This window comes from Microtus oregoni, unplaced genomic scaffold (genome assembly GCF_018167655.1).
Source record: "Microtus oregoni isolate MIOR12 unplaced genomic scaffold, Mior012 000026F_ref0000081, whole genome shotgun sequence".
In the NCBI taxonomy this organism is placed as follows: domain Eukaryota; kingdom Metazoa; phylum Chordata; class Mammalia; order Rodentia; family Cricetidae; genus Microtus; species Microtus oregoni.
The window spans coordinates 34,991,503-35,013,694 of record NW_024543085.1 but is presented as its reverse complement, the minus strand read 5'-3'; the positions used below and the strand labels follow the sequence as shown (position 1 = coordinate 35,013,694).

Below are 22,192 nucleotides of genomic sequence, written 5' to 3'. Positions count from 1 at the left end.
TGCTTCCTGCCAGGCTCTTTTAGGCCAGCAGCCATGATTCTATTATCAATGGCCAAAAGAGGAAAAAAAAATAGGTCACTCTGTAACCTACTAGAGTATTTTAATCAAAATAATTTTAGGGCTGGTAAGAGGGCTCAGTAGCTAAAATGCCTGCCATGCAAGCTTGAGGACTTGAGTTTGGATTCCTATTGCCCACATAGAAAGCCAGGCTGTGGCTGTCTAAACCTGTGACCCCAGTGCTAAGAAGACAGAGACAGGAAGATTTGCAGGGGGTTGTTGACCAACCAGTCTAACCAATTGTAGGTTCTGGATTCAATGAAAAAAGACTTTGTCTCAAAAAAAAAAAAAAAAAAAGGTAGACAGCTGACACCAGTCTTGGCTTCCCTGTGCACCTCCAAACCACACATCCAAATTTTTTTGTTTTAATATTTGCTTCAGTGTTTAATACTACATGACTTTTTTGTCTCTGATGTTAATAGTTAAACTTGAAAAACCATTTTGAATATGAAATATAATTGGTACTATTCATATTACCTTCTGAAATTTTAGAAATGATCTTTATTATGATATTGTAGAAATTTCGTTCAACACTGGTATTAAGCAGCAGTTATGTCTTTGGGGTCCTGAAACATGCAGGTATATTCTTGAAACTTTGTAACTTCTTAAGTATTTCCTTAAATTTTTCATTTGAGTAACTTCAGATTATGAGAAATAGTATATAAACACAGCATATTTTATTCAGTTAGTCTCTGCTTGGAGCATTTTACTTCTATGTATAACTTTAAAGGATAAGATTTACCATTTACAGATTCCTCTGAAGTTTTCTGGATCAGAATCATTGTTCTTACATCATTGATAGTCCCTGGGAAGTTTGCTTTTTGAGCAAAGCTTTAGCAGTATTAGTTGTAGTTAGTTTTTTAAACTAGTGCTTTTTTAAACCATTACTAGTGGAATTTAAATTATTTAAAGATTATATTAAATATATAGATCTTATAACTTTTATTGTAAGTTATTATTTATACAGTTGCTCCAAATCTTACTTTCCAATGACTTGATTTTTTCAGGCCCCAAATCCTCACCAGTCCATCTCCTTCAAAATCCATTCCAATTCCACAGCCCTTTCGACCAGCAGATGAAGATCATCGAAATCAGTTTGGGCAGCGAGACCGGTCCTCTTCAGCTCCCAATGTTCATATAAACACAATCGAACCTGTCAATATTGATGTAAGTACTAGCATTGCTAGAACTACACAATTCAGGTGTATTTCTTTGTTTTTCTGTTATATTTTTAATACAGATTGGAAATAAATGCCACCTTTCATTTATCATTTAAATGCTAGGTATATATGAATTATAGATTCAGAAACCCTGTCATCTTCTATGACAATATTAAATACATCACTATTGCCAAGTTAGTTATATTCATTTTTTTCTAACACAATCTCTAAAAAAGTTTTAAAATAAAATGATTTGAATATGAGAATTATTAGAAGCACTTTTGTGAATTTATGAAGTCCTCTCTTAAGATTTTTGTACAATTATTATTGTGTTATAAAAATGACATTAAGAATTTATTTGTTTTGTCATGAGTTTGGCATTATAACCAACAAAAGCAATTCTACATTCATATTTTAAATCATATAGTTGGAACTATAACTTAAATTTTATTAATGAAATACCTTGTTAGAAATTTAATTATCACGATAAATCATGAGTAAAGAATTCTAAAATCAGACTTTCTTCTTACTTTTTATTATGTTTTCCCCCCTATATATTTAGGAGAGTAAGTTAACTTAAGTGGTTTTTTTCCTAGTACCATTCTTAACTAAGGCCATCTTGTCTATATGTTGACCTAAATACAGAAGAAGTGAGAAGTAGGAGAGGAAGATAGAGAATAAGGAGCTTGGGAAATAAAATGTCAAAGGATATTTGTAGATTAGGGGTATTCTTGGTGTGCTCAAGCTTGTAATCATCATATGTATTTGAAAACAAACATCTTTTTTTCCTTTTTTTTCTGATTGTGATTGACCTCCTGGATTCTTGGGCTTGGCTATTTGAAGACTCACTTCCCATCTTACTCTTTCATCCTTTTCATAACTGCCATAAGTAACATAGTCCATTTTCCTCTTTATGTGTGTCCATTTGACTCCATGATCCTTTATTTGAACAATTTACTGCATTTATTCCTAGCATTAATTTTTCTTCATGTCCTTCCTGGTGCTCTCACTAGGATAATTTTTTTTTAAAGATTTATTTATTATGTATACACTGTACTGTCTGTATATATGCTTGCTGACCAGAAGGGGCACCAGATTTCATTATAGATGGTGTGAGCTACCATGTGGTTGCTGGGAATTGAACTCAGGACCTCTGGAAGAGCAGGCAGTGCTCTTAACCTCTGAGCCATCTCTCCAGCCCCTAGGATAATTTTTTAATGACATTTTTATCATCTATTCTCTTGTTTGAAAGCTTTTAGTAACTTAAAATTTTTATTCATTCTCAGTGACTTTTTCTCTGAGAAAAAAAGACTTTTGGCTCTGGACTCAGCAATTAGGGATTTAAGATGAATTAACACACCATCTTTGCCCTCTATGATGTCACAGTTTATTGCATGAATCAAACATGCAAATAATCATAAAAAATATGCTAGTTTACAGAAGGGGTGTGATGAACTCTATCTGATTGGATGTAGGTATATTTAGCAGTAAAGGGATGACCTTGAAGCTATACCGCAGAAGGTAAATGGCTAGGGATTTATTAAGTATACTATATAGGGAAATTTTTTAAGGTATTTGTTAAGGAAATAATACATACAAGGTTGTAGAGTTACCTTTACCTGGAAGGAATTAATAGTTGATATCTTAGGAGTTCAGGGTTCAGGAGAGGGCTGACAAATAATGGAAGGAGAAAGTAGGAAATGTCAACACTGATTGATATCTTATATTTCTCTTAAGTAGTGGTAGGAGTGCTGAAACACATTTGGAGGGGACTACAACTCACTATGTAGCCCTAAGTGGTCTTGAACTTGCTTCCTCCCTCATCATCTTGAGTAGTAGGTTTATAAGTATGGTGGAATACCACATCTGACCAAAAACACATTTTGAGTGTGATAAATCATCTCAGTATTTCAGAAAAATCTTTAGTAGTAGTCAGGAAGGTGGATCAAATGGGTAGCATATGTTAAGGGCAGAACTGTCAACAGTGTGGCTTTTGCTGTATTCTAGTCAAGATATGATAAATGTTTGAACTCAAGTAGTAGCATTAGTGGTGAGAGAGGAGCAAATGAGTTGAGGGAGAGGAGACTATGGTGGTAGGGGTCTTAGAAGTCATGGAAATGGCTGAGTACTTACTGTGTGTGAGGTACTCTGCTAATTGCTTTATATAAGTTTTCTTGGTCAAGCCTCATGAGAAACATTGTGTTTATCTTATTCTGAAGGATATTCAGTTTATAAGAGTCTAAGAAACCAACCCATGATCATATAGCTAATAAATGACTGAAATGTATTTAAGTCATTTAAACCTGGCTTTCTTTTCTTGAACTTATCCACTATATATCAGTAGAGGAGAAAGATTAAAGAGAAGCAGAAGATAACAGTTGACTTTTTGGCATATAGATACTTGGCTATAAACCAGGACAGGGTTTATAGAAAAATTACAGTTTTGTATTTTATCCAGGCTTTAGGATATCTGTGGGAATATTAGGACCTCCAGTGGAGATACAACTTGAATAAAATCAGTGTGTCTGTGTCAATCAGAGCCATGAGTATAAATTATGTTACTCAAAGAATATATAAATTGGAAAGAGTAGAAAATATAAACCTGAAGAGAAAAAGAAAACATATCCTAGTGAATCTTAACATTGTAACAGAGACCATTTCTCAGTTAACCTTTGTGAGCTCTTTCCAAGTGTACATCAGATACCAAGCAAATGGCTTCAAAAATGCTGATGGAGGCAGTTAAGAGCACTGGCTGCTCTTCCAGAGGTCCAGAGTTCAATTCCCAGCAACCACACTGTGTCTCACAACCATCTCTGGTGGTATCTGGTGACTGCTTCTGACATAAAGGTGTATACTCATACATAAAATAAATAAATCTTATTTTAAAAATTGCTGATGGAGAGGATGCCACTTACTCTTAAGATTCAAATGAGATAAGGACTAAAATGAGTTTGTTTTTAACAAATACCATGGAACTACGTGACTGATAAGACGTTCCAGCTGATAAAAAATACCTGCTACATACCAGGTGGTGGTGACACGTGCCTTTAATCCCAGCACTCATATGAATCTCTGCGAGTTAGAAGCCAACATAGTCTACAGACCTAGTTCCAGGACGGCCAAGCTATACAAACAAACCCTTGTCTTAAAAGAAAAGGGAAAAAAGTACCTACAGTAGAGGGAGAGACCTAACTCCAGCAAGTTGGCTTCTGACTTCCACACAAACTGTGGCACATGTTCATGTACACACACACACAGACACACACACACACACACACACACACACACTCTAACATGTATGCCTTGGGCTCAGTCCCTCAGGACCAACCATTAATTTTTAAGTCTTTGGGGCCAGGTGTGGTGGTGCTCACCTTAATCCCAGTACTCAAAGGAAGCAGATTTTCTAAGTTTGTGGCCAGCCTAGTCTACATAACAGGTTCTAGGCCAGTGAGAGATCATAACTCAAACAAATCAGCAACTAAATAGAAAATTTTAAGTTGTTTTGATTTCAAAGATAAATAGAATAGGAGGAGGCAAGAGAGGAAATGGATCGTCAGTTTTGAGAAACTTGACTGTATAGGAATGACAAAAGAGCTGGAGCTTGACTCATACTTGAGTAACAGATGTTTTGAAACTAAGATTTCAGCAAATTTTATAACTGAGAAAAAGAACCTAATGAAGAGAGGTTGAGGTAGTAAGTAGAGAATTTTTGATAAATTTCTTTGAACTTGAAAATGGTGTCTTGCAGGGGCTATAATAAATTAAAGGTAGATAATCTTTCTACACACTGCATGAAATAGGGCATTTTTTTAAACCCTGGGGCTGGTATTAATTTGATTTTTTTTTTTTCTTATTTTGCTTCATTTTGTTTGAGAAGTAGCCCTGGCTGGCCTGGAACTTCTATGTAAATCAGTCTGGTCTCAAATGCAGAGATAACTCCGCTTCTGCCTCCTGAGTGCTAGGCTTAAGATGTGCACCACCATGTTCAGCACTTGATATGTTGGGGGTTTTAAGGGCGGATACAGTACATGTCTTATTCAAAGACACGTAACCAGAGCAACTCTTACCAAAGAAAGCACTTTATTGGGAGCTCACTTACAGTTCCAGAGGTTTGGCCCATTATCCTCATTGTGGGGAGCATTGTGGCATGCACGCAGATTCTGAAGCAGTAGTTGAGTTTTACATCTGATATACAGGCAGACTGACTGACTGGGTCTGGCAGTGGCTTTTGAAACCTCAAGGTGCACCTCCAGTGACATACTTCCTTCAACAAGGCCAGACCTACTCCAGCCTAATCCTTTCAAACAATTAACAGTCCCTGGTGACTAAGCATTCAAACCTATGAGCCTGTGGGGGCCATTCTTATTCAAACCTCCACAGTACATAAAAGGAATTTAAAAGACAGCCAGGCATTGTGGTGCACACCTGAAGTCTTGGCACTGGGAGGTAGAGGTGAGAGGATCTGGAGTTGGAGGCCAGCCTGTGCTGTATCATACCTTGGAGAGGGAAGAAAAGAGAGAGCTATAACTTTAGAAGTTATAGCTGATATTACTGTACAAATGTTCATAGATAGCAAAGGTATTGCCAGAATCTCAGTTTGCTTCTTTTGTGATGCTGAATCAGAGGAATGTGAGACAAGGGACTAGAAGAAATTAGGGGGACAGTTGAAACAGTAGTTGCAGAATACTCGAGTACCCTATTTAACTTAGATAAGTAGATAGATTCACGAGGAGCTTTTAAGAGCACAAGTGAGATTGAAAAGTGTGAGCTTAGGTTGGGCCTGGTAGTTTTTCTAAGAGACCGTAGGTATACGAAGTTTCAGAGCTAGTGTAGGTAAACAGAGAAGGGGTGGGTCCTTCTATCTAGGAAGCCCTTTGCTTTTTTTCATGCCAGTCTATTCCTCAGATTTCTTCGACTGCTTCGCCAATGCCAAAATCCTAGTGCCATTTCTTTTACATCATGGTCACCAGTTCTTATAGACATGGAGACTGGAAGCCCAGTATCAGGATTGCCAAATCATCTTAGTCTTAATGTCTATCAGTAAAAGTCTTGTCAACACCACCACTTAAATGGTAGTGAATTGGCAACAAACTGATCTCTCTTTTAGTCTTAAGCTGTCATTTATTTTCCATGTGTCTGCATCTCACAGTGTGTTTGTAAGCTCTTAAAAACACCAAGATTTTTATGTAATAGTAGCTAGACAACCCCAACACCTAGGTCATTGTTTGAAATTGAGTATTAATTATTCTGTAGACAGTGTTGAAAGTTTTGTGTAGTACATCGAACATGATAGAAATATACCAGTAGAGAATTTACTTTTACTCAGTAAGTCTAATTGCAAATGATGCCTATTTGCAAATAACCTTTTTAGAGACATTTGGACCCATTCAGTCCCTCACACTTAAGTTAAACTCAGTAAACGAATCCAAGTTCCAAGGAATAGGATCCAAATTTCATTACATATGAAATTTCCCCTACTACCAACATTGTTGTAAAAGTCGTGTTTTAAATAATAGAGACCAATTTAAACAAAATCCTTATTTGAGCTATTTTGAGTCCCACCTCCTTTTTAATGTTGTACATGCACATTTTTATGATAGTATTAAATGTACTTTTGATTTTGTATTTTTTATTATATGTAACATGTTTCATATTTAAGTTTTTTAATTGTTTTGATAACTGCATACTAATTAAATTGATACATCATAACCATAATATGTCAAAATGCCTATCATAGGAAAATAATTATTTCTGGTTTTTGGTGTGATGGATAATGCTGCACTAAACATCTTTGTGCATATCATTTTTTCTTCTGAATTATTTCCTTAGGAAAAATTCCCAGAAGTGGAATTACAGGATCAAAGGGTATGAACATTTTTATGGCTCTTAATATGTGCCAGTAGAATTTTCTTTAAGAATTGATGAAGCCATTGAGTGGCCCGAAATGGATTTCAGCATTTGATCGGAACTAATAATCCTTTCACATAGGGCTAGGCTGGCAAGTGCTTCAAACTTTAGTGTTTATCATGTACACTAGCTAATTTCATAGCCTTTGTTTTGTGAAATAATTATAAGACAGGTATTGTTTTGAATTAACCCATCTGCTAATGCATAGTGAAAAATTCATTTGTTATTCCTTTTTTACTGTGTGCTTTAAATAAATGTATTTTACTATTTGTTTGTAGGATTTGATTAGAGACCAGGGGTTTCGTGGTGATGGAGGTAAGTAGTGATTTTAGTCTATTTTTTTAAAGGCAAAAATGCAATTGCTTTGCTGCTTGTCTCCTTTATAGTTGCTTTTTTTCATGAAACAGACACAGAGAAAAATGTGTAGAGAAAATCAAATGGGTTTTTGTTTTGTTTTTTTTTTGTAGCAATTACCATTTACTGCTAGCAGAATTTAAAATTATTCATAACATGTAGAGAAAATGAGACAACATAAAAGAAAATCTTAAATGTACCATCTACAATTTTAAAATACACTATTTAATTTCTGCTGCCTCCAAATCTGGAGTTGCTAAATTTCTTTTGGCCTCCACCCAATACTTCGAGATGCTTATAATCAGATGAAATTATTGTAAATCTCTTTGGGGTTGCCTGGCACATCATTTCAGTTTGTCAGACTTCATCAAACATTTCTCATCAACTTTCTAAAACTATTTAAAATGTACATTTAATTAATGGAATGAACCATAATGGAAAAATTCAGTTATCCTTTTGGTATAGTAAAAAAAATATACACATGAGAAATTTCATTAGGATTTCTTAATGTTATTCTAGATGGGATTTCCATCTAGCCTCCCCTCTAGTGAAGATAATACTATTTAAGAAAATGGTTTTTTGAGCCAAGTGTGATGATAGCATAAGCCTGTGATTCTAGCTGAGGCTATAGGAATGTGAGTTTGACACTAGCCTAAGTCTACATAGCAAGACTGTCTCAAAAAAACAAAACAAGAAAACTCTGTAATAATGTACGCCATATATTTGCTAAGAGATGGCATTTGAGACTGTCTTGAAGTTTTCTTGTGAGAGGTCTTCTGTCTTATAAGGAAGACCATATTAGCTGTACATTATGCCTAGAGCCGGGTTCTTCACTCTGATCTTCCTTATCTTCAAAATAGGTCCAAACCCAGACTCAATATTTTATACTGAGTAAATACGATATAAGCCATATATTGTTATGGTGCTGTCCGCCTGTGAGGATATCAAATAACAAGCATGAATTATGTACTTAGTATTAACTGTATCACATAGTTATTTAAGAGTTTTTGTTGTTTGTTATTCCATGAGCCTGCCAGTTATTGTTGCTGCCAGTTTGACTTTCATGTGTCTTAATAGCTGTGGCTGCGATAATTTTGCCCAATACATCCAGCATTTAAATGTTCCATCATGTTAGCATCACAGTTAACTTAGTAAACAGCCTGCATAGTACCTAAAATCAAGTGGCATTTCTTATCCTTGTTATGAGTCACTTTTAAAAAATTCATTGGGGTTTTTATGAAAATATAAGCAGATTTTTAAAAAAAAGTCCAGAATTATTTTGTGAAGCAGGCTTCAGTTCATATAATTTATTCCCCATGACTTCTTTCATTTCTTCTGTGTGTCTGTCTTCCTGTGTTTGCCTGCCCCTCTCTTTCTCTTCTAACAGCCCCCTTGAACCAGCTGATGCGCTGTCTTCGGAAATACCAATCCCGGACTCCCAGCCCCCTCCTACATTCTGTCCCCAGTGAAATAGTGTTTGATTTTGAGCCTGGCCCAGTGTTCAGAGGTAGTTGGGCTCTTCTTTCTTGTTTTCACCCAAGCAAACTAAATATAAACTAGAGATTCTGTTTGTGCCTCACCCTCACAGCGTGTGTTTGTAAGTGTGAGAGTTTTGAAATACTAAATTTCTGCTTGGCCTGGCTGGAATGCTCTGAATGTGCTTTCACACACACTCACTACTGCAAGCTTTCTGTACGCTGTCCATTATACATTCTGAGTTGGCATTTCCATCTTGCTTATTGTTGTCTCATTTCTGTTGAGTCTTGATAACTTCTTAAATTCTGGGAGACATGGGCAGGATTCTTTTTACTTTAGTCTACTAAATGATAACGTCGATTACATAATATTAATATATTTTAAGAAGACAAAAATGTAAATGGAAACCCCCCATGAAAAGGTTTTTATGCTGGGCGTATTGGCTCATATCTGTAACCTTAGCACTTGAGAAACAGGCAGGAGGAGCATCCCGGCAGGTTTGAGGCCAAAGAGATTTTTATGAGACTTCTGACAGTTATTTGAGATTTTATAATATAAGTAATTTTTTGTTCTTTATTTTTCCCCTTATATGCGATATATATATATGTGTGTGTGTGTGTGTATGTGTGTGTGTGTGTGTATATATATTGACTAATAGATGAATATGAGTTCAGAAAAATTGAATCCATATATGGTAAATTATGCCCTCATGTGAGAGAAGCTAGTAATATAATTGTAGTCTCCTATTTTAACCGTCATATTTGAATTTATTGTTAAACTAACTTTTTAAATTTTAAGATAAAATTTGGGTATTTTATTTTAAATATTTTTTACAATTATATTTACTGTCTTGATATACTTAGTGATCTATATTTAATATAATGATGATGCTTTAGAGTTTTTCATCAACTTAGTTGTTCCATAGATGCAGTGATGTAAGTCATTCAGTACTTGGTGATGTCATAAAACTGAGTAATACAATAAATAAGAACTGTGCATGAAGCATGGGCAAGTTGTTAGTGCTTTATAATGTTTGAAGTTATCAGTGGTTTGTATAAGATGTATTGCGCTCTATTTAAGAGAAATTACAGACACCAAATTAGAAAATTGCTTATGCAATCATAGAACTTTCTTATGGTGCTATAATATGATGTAACGGGTATAAAATATCTGTCCATATTTAGCATTTAAGTTCTGTCATTGGCATTCTTACTATTTGAAAGAACATGACTCTTTTTTACCCTTGAGAGTAGTATATTTTATAATTTCTTAGAGATTTTTGCTACTGAGTGTAGAAATTCTGCCTGGAAATCTCAGATCTATTCACTATACACTCTGGGGAGTCATTGCTCTAAACTCCTCTGTTCCATGTACCGTATGTGCTTCTGCTAACTGAGACTACTTATAAAACTCACTTGCCTTATGAAATATTGCTATATATCTGAAATACAACTAGGATGCTGTAGCATTTATTTGCTTACCTTTATAATACCAAATTTTTCAGAAAATCTTGAACACCTATTTCGCAGGGCTGGAGAGATGGCTCAGTAGTTAAGAGCACTGGCTGGTCTTCCAGAGGACCAAGGTTCAGTTCCCAGCACCCACATGGCAGTTCACCACTGTCTTTAATTCCACATAGATACACATGCGGGGATAATACCGATACACATAAAATAAACATAAATAAATAATTTTTAAAAGGAAAGAAAACCAGGCTCTGGAGAGATGGCTCAGAGGTTAAGAGCACTGGCTGTTCTTCCAGAGGACCCAGGTTTGGTTTCCAGCACCCACATGGCAGTTCCCAACCAAAAGGGATCTAACACCCTCTTTTGTCCTCCACTAGCACCAAGCAGACAAATGGTATGCATATAGTCAAAGCACCCACACACAAACAAAACAAAATAAAACAAAAAAATCAAATAAAATAGTAATTTAAAAAAAAAGAAACCCTACTTAACTTTGTTTATATTAACTTTGGAATAAAGGTAACAATTTTTATTTAATAGAAAAAATTCCAGGAACCACTGACATTGTTCACCATCTATTAAATAATAGAGCTACAGTTTGAGATCTTATATAAACTTAGAGCTAATATGAAAGAAACATTTTAACAGTAAGAACACTATATGTTTTTGAAATATTGAGGCCGTTGAAATAATTTTAAAAATTGTTTGTTTTGTAGAGTTTTACATTGATTCTGTTGGCTTTTTGTTTTCATTTTGTTAATTATTTTCTTCGTTTTTTGAGATAGGGTCTCTGTATTATGTATCTCTGGCTGGCCTGGAATTTGCTATGTAGATCAGGCTGGCCTGGAACTCAAAGAGATCCTCCTGCCTCTGCCTCCCAAGTGCTAGGTTTAAAGGTGTGGGGTACCATGCCTGTGCATTGATTTTGATGTTTCAATTTGTTTATCAAAGGAACAAGAACCTGGTAGTAAAATTTAGAAGTGGTGCATTGGTTTAAAGATTATGTTTTTCTAGATTTGTTTATTATCTATCTTAATGGTCATAAATTGGCCAGAAAACCAAAAGAAATTACAGTACCAATCACAAATAATGCCTCTTTTGGCCTACCCTTTGTAAAAGGCCAATATTTAAATATGCATTGCATTTTAAAGTCTAGATCTCCCCCACTTTCTTCCCCTGTTAAGTGAATGTGCTTGCTCCTCCGTAATGCTTCCTCCTCCTTAATGTGGATAATTTTCCCCTTCCTCTAATTTAGGGTCAACTACAGGTTTGTCTGCCACCCCTCCTGCCTCATTACCTGGCTCACTCACTAATGTGAAAGCCTTACAAAAATCTCCAGGACCTCAGCGGGAAAGGAAATCATCATCATCCTCAGAAGACAGAAATCGAATGGTAAGGATATGTGATGTATTTTCCTGTAATCATTGCCAAATATAATTTTATCATTTAGATAAAATAGGCCTGTGTGATATAAAGTTTCTGTCAAATAAATTTGAGTTAATAGGTTTTTTTTACATAAAGTATATTTGCACAAAACTGATTTTTTTGTTCCCATTTCTAATTAAGAGGTCATTTTGAAAGGAAAACAATGTTGTTCTGTTTCTAAAATAAGGAGAACAAGTATAAACAAGCATTCAGAAAGCATAATTAAGCATATATGTTCTAAAAACTGGCTGAGAATTCAAGTATCTACCAAATGACATTCTCCCACGTTTGGAAATTAACTTTCTCCTACTTTTACCTTACCAAGGGAATTGGTATGTTGATTTCTTTTTATTTATTTTTTTTCTTTTTTGATGATCAAATCAGTTAAGATATGTAAGGAAATCTAGCACCAACAGTTATCATAGCTTGTTCACTTAATCTTTTAGGAATTTGAAGCCAAAACTAGCCACGGATATAAAGTTGTTATTTTACCTCTATAGTCCTCCAAATAGTTAAAATAAAAAAACTGTTTTATTTTTATTTTAAGAATAACAATATGTATTTCAACATGTAGTAAGTTATTTTTATTAATTTTTTAGTTACTATTTTATTATTTTATGTATATGGGTGTGTGACTGAATGTGTAAGTGCAACATTTGCATGCCCAGTGCTGAAGGAAGCCAGGAGAGTGCAGAGGGTCCCTGGGGCTGGAGTTAGGAATGGTTGTGACCTGCCTTGTAGGTGCTGGAACACAAACTCAGGTCCTATGGAAGAGCAGCCACTGCTCCTAACTTGTGAACCATCTCTCCAGCATCAGTTATTTCTGTTTTTAAGTATTTTCCTGTCCTAATATTGACTCATCTTAATTTTAATTTTGTTATTTTGAGTCTTGATTGTTACTTTTGCTTCCTCAACATGGTGGCATTTTGTTGTTTTCTTCTTTTCTTAAAAAGACCTTGATCTCTTCCTAACCTCCTGTCAGGCAGCAATATATTTAGCATGGAACATAAGGTTTTTCTTTTATTTGCCTTGACTTGACTTTTGCACTATATTTTTTGAGAAAACACTTGGTAGACGAGATTCAAGTGATGATTGGGAGATTCCTGATGGACAGATAACAGTGGGACAAAGAATTGGATCTGGATCATTTGGAACTGTCTACAAGGGAAAGTGGCATGGTATGTATGCAATATGGTGCCATTGGCACAAGTAGGATATGCTTAAAATTTTCTGTTTTAAAAATTTAAACCAAAGCTGGGTGTGGTGGCACATGCCCTTAATTCCAACACTATGAAGGCAGAGACAGGTGGATCTCTGAGTTCAAAAATAGCCAGAGCTTGGGGCTGGAGAGATGGCTCAGCAGTTAAGAGCATTGCCTGCTCTTCCAAAGGTCCTGAGTTTAATTCCCAGCAACCACATGGTGGCTCACAACCATCTGTAATGAGGTCTGGTGCCCTCTCCTGGCCTGCAGGCATACACACAGACAGAACATTGTATACATAATAAATAAATAAATATTTTTAAAAAATAGCCAGAGCTACACAGAAAAGCCTGTCTTGGGAGGTTGAAGGGTGGAGGACAAGCCAGGCATTATGACACACATTAGGAGTTCAAGGATATCTTTAGCTAAGTAGGAAGTTCAAGGCCAACTTGAGTGCTACAAGAGACCGTCTCAAAAACAAATACGAAGTCAGAATGTTCACTGTTTGCATCATTAAACGATTTTCATCAGATGCAAGAGTCCTCCAGAAGTTCTAACAAAAATGTTGGAACATAAAAACTGGCTTCACAGTAGCCAAGTTTGCTGTCAGTACTTTACAGTAGAGATTCACAAAGATGAAGATCATTGAGCCATCCAGTCCCAAAGACAGTTTGTTTTCCTTTTAGAAGTATTCCTTTTGATACTTTTATGGGTATAAATCATAAATAAACAAAAAATATTCAGTATCACCAGTTTTCTTTCTCTCCTTTTTTTTTTTTTTTTTTTTTTTTGAGACAGGGTTTCTCTGTAGCTTTGTAGTCTGTCCTGGAACTAGCTCTTGTAGACCAGGCTGGCCTCAAACTCAAACTCACAGCGATCCACCTGACTCTGCCTCCCAAGTGCTAGGATTAAAGGCATGTGCTACCACCTCCCAGCAATCACCAGTTTTCTGAGATTACAAATTCAAAAGATAGAAATCACAACTTTCCTTCCAAAAGAACAAAAAATAATTTAAATTGATCACATGTAGATTGTGATTATGATCGTGCTTATTTACCTCTTGGTGATGTGAAAATATGAAAATTTGGGAGATTGTTCATTTAGTCTGAGCAAGTAATTTGACAGTAATGAACAGGTTGATACCTAGGAAAGTTTGCTCCCCAGAGGGATGGTAAAGATGGAAAGTGAAAATAGACTTGAACACTCACTAGTAGAAGGTTTGATGAACGCATTGATTGATATATCCATAGGTGGTTATATAAGAGTCAAAATTACATAATAGAGCTACAGTGATATGGAAATATGTCTAATATATTGAATTGCTTAAAGCTGCATGTGTAATACCTTCATGTTAAAGATCTATATTAGGGCTGGAGAGATGGCTCAGAGGTTAAGAGCACTGGCTGATCTTCCAGAGGTCCCGAGTTCATTTTCCAGCAAATACATAATGGCTCACAACCATCTGTAATGAGTTTCAGTGCCCTCTTCTGGCCTATAGTGAAGGTGTACATGCAGGCAGAACACTGTATACATAATGAATAAATCTTTTAAAATAACCTATATAAAATATATTAACAGTATAACAATGCTATTTGAATTCTTTCATAAGGTTATTTTATATGCATTCAATAAGTATTTATACTGCATATACAGATAAACTTAGGATATATACATGCATATATATACATACACACACACATACATGACAAGGGTTATTTCTGAGTGCCATAATTATGGGGAAATCTTTATCTATGCTTTCCTGAAACATTTAAGTGGTCAACAGTATTAGGTGGTATAACTGATAGAATGAATACTATATTACTTTGATAATTAAGAAAAAGATAAATGGTAGTTTTATATATGTGTATATATATTATTTATGTGTTCAGATAATTGAAACTCACCAAGTGAATACATTTGTGATTAATAAGCATGTTTATAGCCTTTTAGAAGGTTGCTGCGTGCCCTCTTTATTTGCTCTCCTTGCAAAGATAACTAACATCCTGACTTCAGTAGGATATAATGTGTAGATTGTTTTTGTGCCGCTCCTTTTTTCAATATTGTAAGATCCATCAGTGTTATTGGGTGTTTGTGTGTCTGTCATTCATTCTCTGAGTAGTATACATTGTGTAACCGTAACTTGATTTCCATCTGCTATATAATAAGCATTTGGGTAGTTTACAGTTTGGTGCTATTCTGGATGCTGCTGCGGTGTATATTTTTAGTTACATGCCTTTGAAGAACATATGTGTATATTTTTACTGGCTATATGCCTAGCAGAGAATTATAGACCTACACCATATGCTTACTTGTGGTTTTACAGATATTCCCATCAGTGCTGCCAATTAATTGTACCAGTTTATACATCTACCAGCAGTGTGTAAGAGTTAAATTTAAGCCTGGCCATGGTGGCGCACGCCTTTAATCCCAGCAGGGGGCAGAGGCAGGCAGATCCCTGTGAGCTTGAGGACAGCCTGGTGTACAGAGAGAGTTTAAGGGAAGGCAAGGCTATACAGAGAAACCCTGTCTCAAAATAACCCCCTCAAAAAAAGTTAGATTTAAAATACCATAATTTTAATAATTTTCCAGTTGACATTATAAGTGAGTCATATTTGTCTCTCTTTTGGGTAACAATTTGCAAGTTTTTATTTTAAACTGAGCTCCACTGGACCTGTTGTCCATAGTTTCAGCACTCACTTAGTAAATAACACCTCATTTAACATTGTCAAATAATTATGAAAATTCTCTGAGTACTTAATTGGCTAAACTAAATTCCCAGGAGAAAAAAAGTTGACATTATTGTAGCTTATATCTTGAAATAGTAGTATAGGATTATCATTGTTAGTAGCTTTGTGTGGGGGTTGGGAGATGTGTGTCTCATAGTATATATTTTTAAAAAAAGAAAAAAACAGGCTAGGCGACTTTAGCCCCAGCTTTGCACGCAGGAGGCGGAGGCAGGTGGATCTCTCTGAATTCAAGGTCAGCCTGGTCTGCAGGGGAAGTTCCTATACAGCCAGAGCTGTTGTACAGACAAACCTTGTCTTGAAAAACCATAAAAACAAAAAAAGAAGGAAAGTACTATAATTTCTTTTACTGAGATAATTAGCAAAAATGCCCAGGAACATTTCATATTTCATAATTTGAAATTTTGGAATAACAATTTTTTTTCAGGCGATGTGGCAGTGAAAATGTTGAATGTGACAGCACCCACACCTCAACAGTTACAGGCCTTCAAAAATGAAGTAGGAGTACTCAGGTGAGCTAATAGATCACTGTTTTCCAGTGGATTTACTTCAAGTAGAAAAACATAATGATCTACTTACAGTTTCTATTCATATTGTTTTCCTGATTGCAGTATCATTTAGTACTGTATATAGAAGATATATTCAGCCGGGCGGTGGTGACGCACGCCTTTAATCCCAGCACTCGGGAGGCAGAGGCAGGTGGAACTCTGGGAGTTAGAGGCCAGCCTGATCTACAAGAGCTAGTTCCAGGACAGGCTCCAAAACCACAGAGAAACCCTGTCTCAAAAAAAAAAAAAAAAAAGAAGGAAATAAAAAGTGTCTGATCATGTATAATAATAGTTCCATTTAGGAAGGTAATACTCTAAAAATTCTAAATGTCTCAAAACACGTTTAAAATTGTATTAGCCCTGGGCTCTAGGACTTGAGGAATATTGACAAATGAGAGCAAATCCATGATAAGAAGACTTAGGGAAAATTCTGGAGTTAAAACTTTATGTAAGGGAAATGCTCAACAAAACTGAGATTTCAAAGCAGAGAAGGGTATTGTATTCAAGAGGGTACATAGTTATTCTTATATTGTAGAGAGCAAAACAAGGAAGCTAGTTATAGAGATTAGAGGAAAATGATTTTGCTTTTACATAAGAAAACTTCCTAATATGTTTAGAACCACTTAAGCAAAAACAACCTCTACTTCCTCACTCAATATACTTAAATAATATATTTCTAAATAGACTAGATAATTACAGGTTAACTTTATTTTTGTTTCTAGTACTTTTGACTGGGAGCATATTGTTGGTGGACTGATGTGTCTCTCTTTGAGGAATTGTTACTCATTGTCACGTTTCTTCTTCACAGGAAAACGCGACATGTGAATATCCTACTTTTCATGGGCTATTCAACAAAGCCACAGCTGGCTATTGTGACCCAGTGGTGTGAGGGCTCCAGCCTGTATCACCATCTCCACATCATTGAGACCAAATTTGAGATGATCAAACTTATAGATATTGCACGGCAGACTGCACAAGGCATGGAGTAAGTTCAGTTCTGTTAAATCTTCATATATGACTTTTGAAAACCACTTAAGGATACTTTAAGGCCCTAATAATACCTCTTACGGATTGCGTTTTAAGTTTTTATGCAGGGGTATTAATAGCTAGCACTAGCTTATTAAAAATATTTCTCTAATTCAGCCTTTAAAGTATATAAGGAGTGTAATATTTGACAAGAACTTTACAATTGCAAATGATGATTAATTAGTTCACGGTGATTTATGTGAACAGTGGAAGTACAGAAAAGCAGGACCCCTCTGGCTCCCTCCCCCACCAAAAAACCACCACCACTAAAAAAAGCCATTACTAGTTAATGTGACTATTATCTGTGCTTTCAAATCATTTTCTTTTACATGCCTGTTTTTTCTGCTGCAAAATGGTCAATTATTAAAGTTTTAAGTGACTTGTCTATATTGTGATTCTAGCTGAGAAATTCTGCTATATCTAGGACTTGAACATTTTTCCAAAACAGTGTGATGAAGCGAGTGTGTACTTACCAAATGATGTTCAAGTGTGCCCTCCATTGCAGACAGTTTTGGTGTGTGTTATGGGGAGGGGCGTGTTAGGGATTCGCCCTCAGTCTAATCCCTAGAACATGTGTTCTGCCATTGAATAATCCCAACCTCTTCTTTGTGGTTCCCAGATATTAGCAGCCAAACCTGACTCCCTACAAGTCCTAAGAGTCTTCTCTAGGGAACCTTACCAGACCAGGAGGAAAGGGTATCATTCTACAATTTACAAACAATAAGCCAGACAATTTTCTAGTCCCCCACTTAGTCTGAATAAAACAAATTGTCTAATCTGCAGACGTTAGAGGAGAAGTCTGATAGACATGAAAGGCCAAAACTCACGGGGGTGGGGATGCGCTGGGAGAACAGATCCAACGAAAGGAGACGTTACCACTCTCACCAAGAGAAAATGTATTAGTTTCCTTGGGGAGATTAAAAAAGATAAAATTTAAAAAAAAAAAAAAAGAAAACATTTGTAGCCAGGCATGCTGGCATGTGCCATGACCCCAACACTTGGGAGACAGGAAGGAGGATCATCTAGTCTACACAGCATGTTCCAGGCCAGTTAAAGCAATGTTCTGCCTAAAAATCATTGCCATTGAATATCAAAATGTTTAAATGTTGATACTTGTAGCCTATTGGAAATAGTGTTCTTTTCAGCTATTTTAACCTTTAAGTGTTAAAATTCACAAGGAATGCTGTAGTTTTAGGATTCATTTGAATTGTCTTCAGCAAAAGAATTTTAAAACTACCAGGCAGTACTATTGCATACCTTTAATCCCAGCACTTGGGAGGCTGAGCCTGGCAGATCTCTGTGAGTTCGAGGCAAGCCTGATCTACAAAGTAAGTTCTAGGACAGCCAGGGCTTCACAGAGAAACCCTGTCTTTAAAAAAAAAAAAGAAGAAGAAGAAAAAGTTTAAAACTATTATGCAGTTTTGCTGACTGTAACCACTAGCACTTGGGAGCTGGAGGCAGGAAGCTCAGAGTCCAAACCAGTTTGTAATATGTAAGAACTTGCCTCAAAACAATAACAACAGCATGCTATTTGGTTTAATATTAGTTTTTCTGTGTTGTATTGCATAGTTCAAAAAAGGGACTCTTAAGATTTTTGTTTGTTTGTCTGGGGTTTTTTTTGTTTTTTTTTTTTTTTTTTTTGGTTGTTTTTGGTTTTTCAAGTCAGAGTGTACAGCCCTGGCTGTCCTGGAACTCATTTTGTAGTCCAGGCTGGCCTTGAATTCACAGATCCACCTGCCTCTGCCTCCTAAGTGCTAGGGGTTATAGGCATGCACCACTACCACCCAACTAAGATAGTTTTTTGTTTTTGTTTTTTTGGGTGTTTTTTAGCAAAGTGAGTTGCATACCAATTTGTATAAGTAAATATTTCCCCCTGTTCTTTTTTTTTTTTTTTTTTTTTTTTTTTTTTTTTGGTTTTTCGAGACAGGGTTTCTCTGTGGTTTTGGAGCCTGTCCTGGAACTAGCTCTTGTAGACCAGGCTGGTCTCGAACTCACAGAGATCCGCCTGCCTCTGCCTCCCAAGTGCTGGGATTAAAGGCGTGCGCCACCACCGCCCGGCTTTCCCCCTGTTCTATCATCAACCACTAAAGTAGATAATCATATTTGGGTATCTGGGGTTTTGTTTTTGCTTTTTGGAGGTTGGATTTTACTTAGCCCTAGCTGACCTGGAACTCACTGTAAACGAGACTGGGAAAAACTCCTGTCTCTCTCTGTTCCACTAGTGCTGGGATTAAAGGTGTGCAGTGCATCACACCTGGCCCGTATTTGTATTTTTTAGTGTTGTACATATGTATATGAAAATAGGATTAGAAGATACCACGTTCAGTGGTGGTTGTCTCCAGCAAGGAAAAGAGTTCGTATAAACTTTGAAAACATAGAAAGCAAATGTAAAAATCTCAACAGTATTTGTTAGGGTTGGAATATGAGTGATCTTTGCACTATCTTTTGTTGTTGTTTGTCTTAATTTCAAACTAAACTTACTTCAAAATAATAAAAAATCATATGAAAAATGTAAACACAAATATATGTCTGTAATCTACTATCCAGAAATAACTGGTTTTGATGATCTAATGTGTTTTGTGTGTCTTAATAGTTGTGTATGTTAATACTGTACACAATCGTTTTGTTACTATTTTATAATTATAGAACCAGGCTTTGCCTTCCTTTTTACTCTTTGCACATCATCGCTGATTAATAAATACTGTTTTCTGATCCCAGTTCTGCTGAATATTATTTACTCACTAGCTCCTTCGTTTATTTAAGTGCCAAATATATTTGTAGTGCTTCAGTACAGTATTTGTGTATTAACAATTATATATGCCCTTACAATGTATCAGACATTGTTCTGTATATTTTATTTGTGATTTCTCACTTATTCTTCAATAACCAGTGAGTCAGTGCATATAGAAAGACCATGTAACTTGCCTCAGACACTTGGGCTCCCCAGTGAAGCCCTTTGAGCTTTGTACTATGTCGCTTTTCCAAATTATACAACCCTTTTACCAACCTCAGCCCTTAATGCCATACAATATTCCTGCAGTCCATGGTTCATGTACTTGGCCTCTCTTCTAGACCATTCCTCTGTCCTCAGACCCCAAACCCCTTCCCTAAGAATATCACCTGATGATCTTGTTTATCATTTCATTAAGAAAATGTGTTGAACAGGAAGTGATAGTATGCACTTACAGTCCCATCCTGGGCCACAGAATGAGAGACCCTTTTTTTAAAAAAAGAAAGTTCCCTGGGCATCCGTGCTGCTAGATCCAGTGGTTAAATTCTCAGTCTTCCGTTTATTTGATCTGTCATAAACAGAGTACAGTTAATCCAGTTCTTCATGGGTAACATTCTTTGTTCTCTGCTTAATCGTATTCTTAATCTCGTTAGTCAAGATGGTCTGAGTAGCGTCTGCCTGGGAACCCTGAAATTTAGAAATACTGAATTGTAAATACATTTTAATATGATCTACAAATGGTTCACAAGCATATGAGGTTGAAGAAATCTATACCAAAGCATATTTTTCTGATTATCCCACTAGTAGCTGCTTCTCAACTGATTCATCCTCTACCCCTCTGGGATCTCATTCAGTTTTATGGTGTGAAAGAAAATTACTTTAAAATCAGTTCAGTACCCTTCCTGCTACTTCATTTCACTTGTACTTAAGACTCTCATGTCAGACTGTCTGCTCAACATGTATGCTTGTCTAATGTCTTGTGTTTACTAGATCATGAACTCAGCTGCTGTCTTCTCCTCTAGCCTGTTCTTCAGCCTGCTGTTCTTGCAGCTGCTCATCTCAAACATCATACAGTGATCCTCGAGTCCTCTCATTCGTTCTTGCCACACAACTCTCATTTTATCTGTTTTTTGTTGCTGCGTTGAGACAGGGTTCCTCTCTATAGTCCTGGCTGTCCTGGAACTCCCCATGTAGACCAGGGTGCGCACCACACCTAGCACTCAGTGTATCGTTTTGTTTTGTGTGTGTGTGTGGTTTTTTTCCCCCCTTTGTTTTTTTCGAGACAGGGTTTCTCTGTAGCTTTGGAGCCTCTTCCTGGAACTCACTCTGTAGACCAGGCTGGCCCCGAACTCACAAAGATCCGCCTGCTTCTACCTTTCGATTGCTGGGATTAAATGCATGCACCACCACCACCCGGCTCAATATGTCTATTTTAAAAGAATATCCAGAGCCTTATAACTTCTTGTCAGTTATTTAGGTTATCTTCCTACTTAAGCTCCCATGCTCATACCTGAATTAACTCCTGTCTCCCAGTTTCCACACTTTACTACCTCAATTTAGTTTCAACACAGTGGCTTATTTGGCCCTGTCAAAACAGATTGTGTTGCTAGTCCTCCCATATTTCATTCATAATGAAAACCAAAGTTCTGTGTGGGGAGAGTAAAGTTTCACAACTAGGCCTGTCTCGCTGCACCTAGTACACCGTCTCTCCATCCCCCTCCCCCAGCTTTTCTGTTACTTCTCAGATTATCTGTGCTTTTCATCCAGGCAATGTCACACTTTGCCTTCTTGCTATTCTTTGTATATGGAAGCCCTGTGTCTGTCATAGGGCTCTGTCCTTTCTTCCTTGTCCTTGGTATAGTCTCATCCCTTAATATATACTATCTTACCTCATTAGAGGTCCTCTTTCACCTAAAGTAAACCCCCTACAGTTGAGCATTCCCACACACACCTGGCACAGTTAACAGTATGTGGTGCACTGTGTATTTTACTGACATAATCTTTTATTTTCTATCTTCTGCACTACAGTGTTAAGTACCTTGTTTTATCTCTAAGACTAAACAAGAACAGTTGTTGGTTAGCACTTATTGGGTTTTT

General features: G+C 36.4%; 1 protein-coding gene across 5 annotated transcripts in view; it reads left to right on the top strand.

Moving 5' to 3' along the window:
* The window catches only part of LOC121463309 (serine/threonine-protein kinase B-raf), a 118,457-nt gene that overhangs the window by 71,018 nt on the left and 25,247 nt on the right, over nt 1–22,192 (top strand). For 2 of the 5 annotated variants that reach the window (XM_041675430.1, XM_041675431.1), the window contains exons 8-14: nt 1,065–1,224; nt 7,403–7,439; nt 8,866–8,985; nt 11,676–11,812; nt 12,906–13,023; nt 16,218–16,302; nt 17,147–17,323. In XM_041675430.1, coding sequence (XP_041531364.1) covers nt 1,065–1,224; nt 7,403–7,439; nt 8,866–8,985; nt 11,676–11,812; nt 12,906–13,023; nt 16,218–16,302; nt 17,147–17,323 — 834 coding nt within the window. Of the gene's footprint in view, nt 1–1,064; nt 1,225–7,046; nt 7,083–7,402; nt 7,440–8,865; nt 8,986–11,675; nt 11,813–12,905; nt 13,024–16,217; nt 16,303–17,146; nt 17,324–22,192 lie in introns of all 5 variants that reach the window. The other 3 variants (XM_041675429.1, XM_041675432.1, XM_041675433.1) reach the window with 3 other exon arrangements.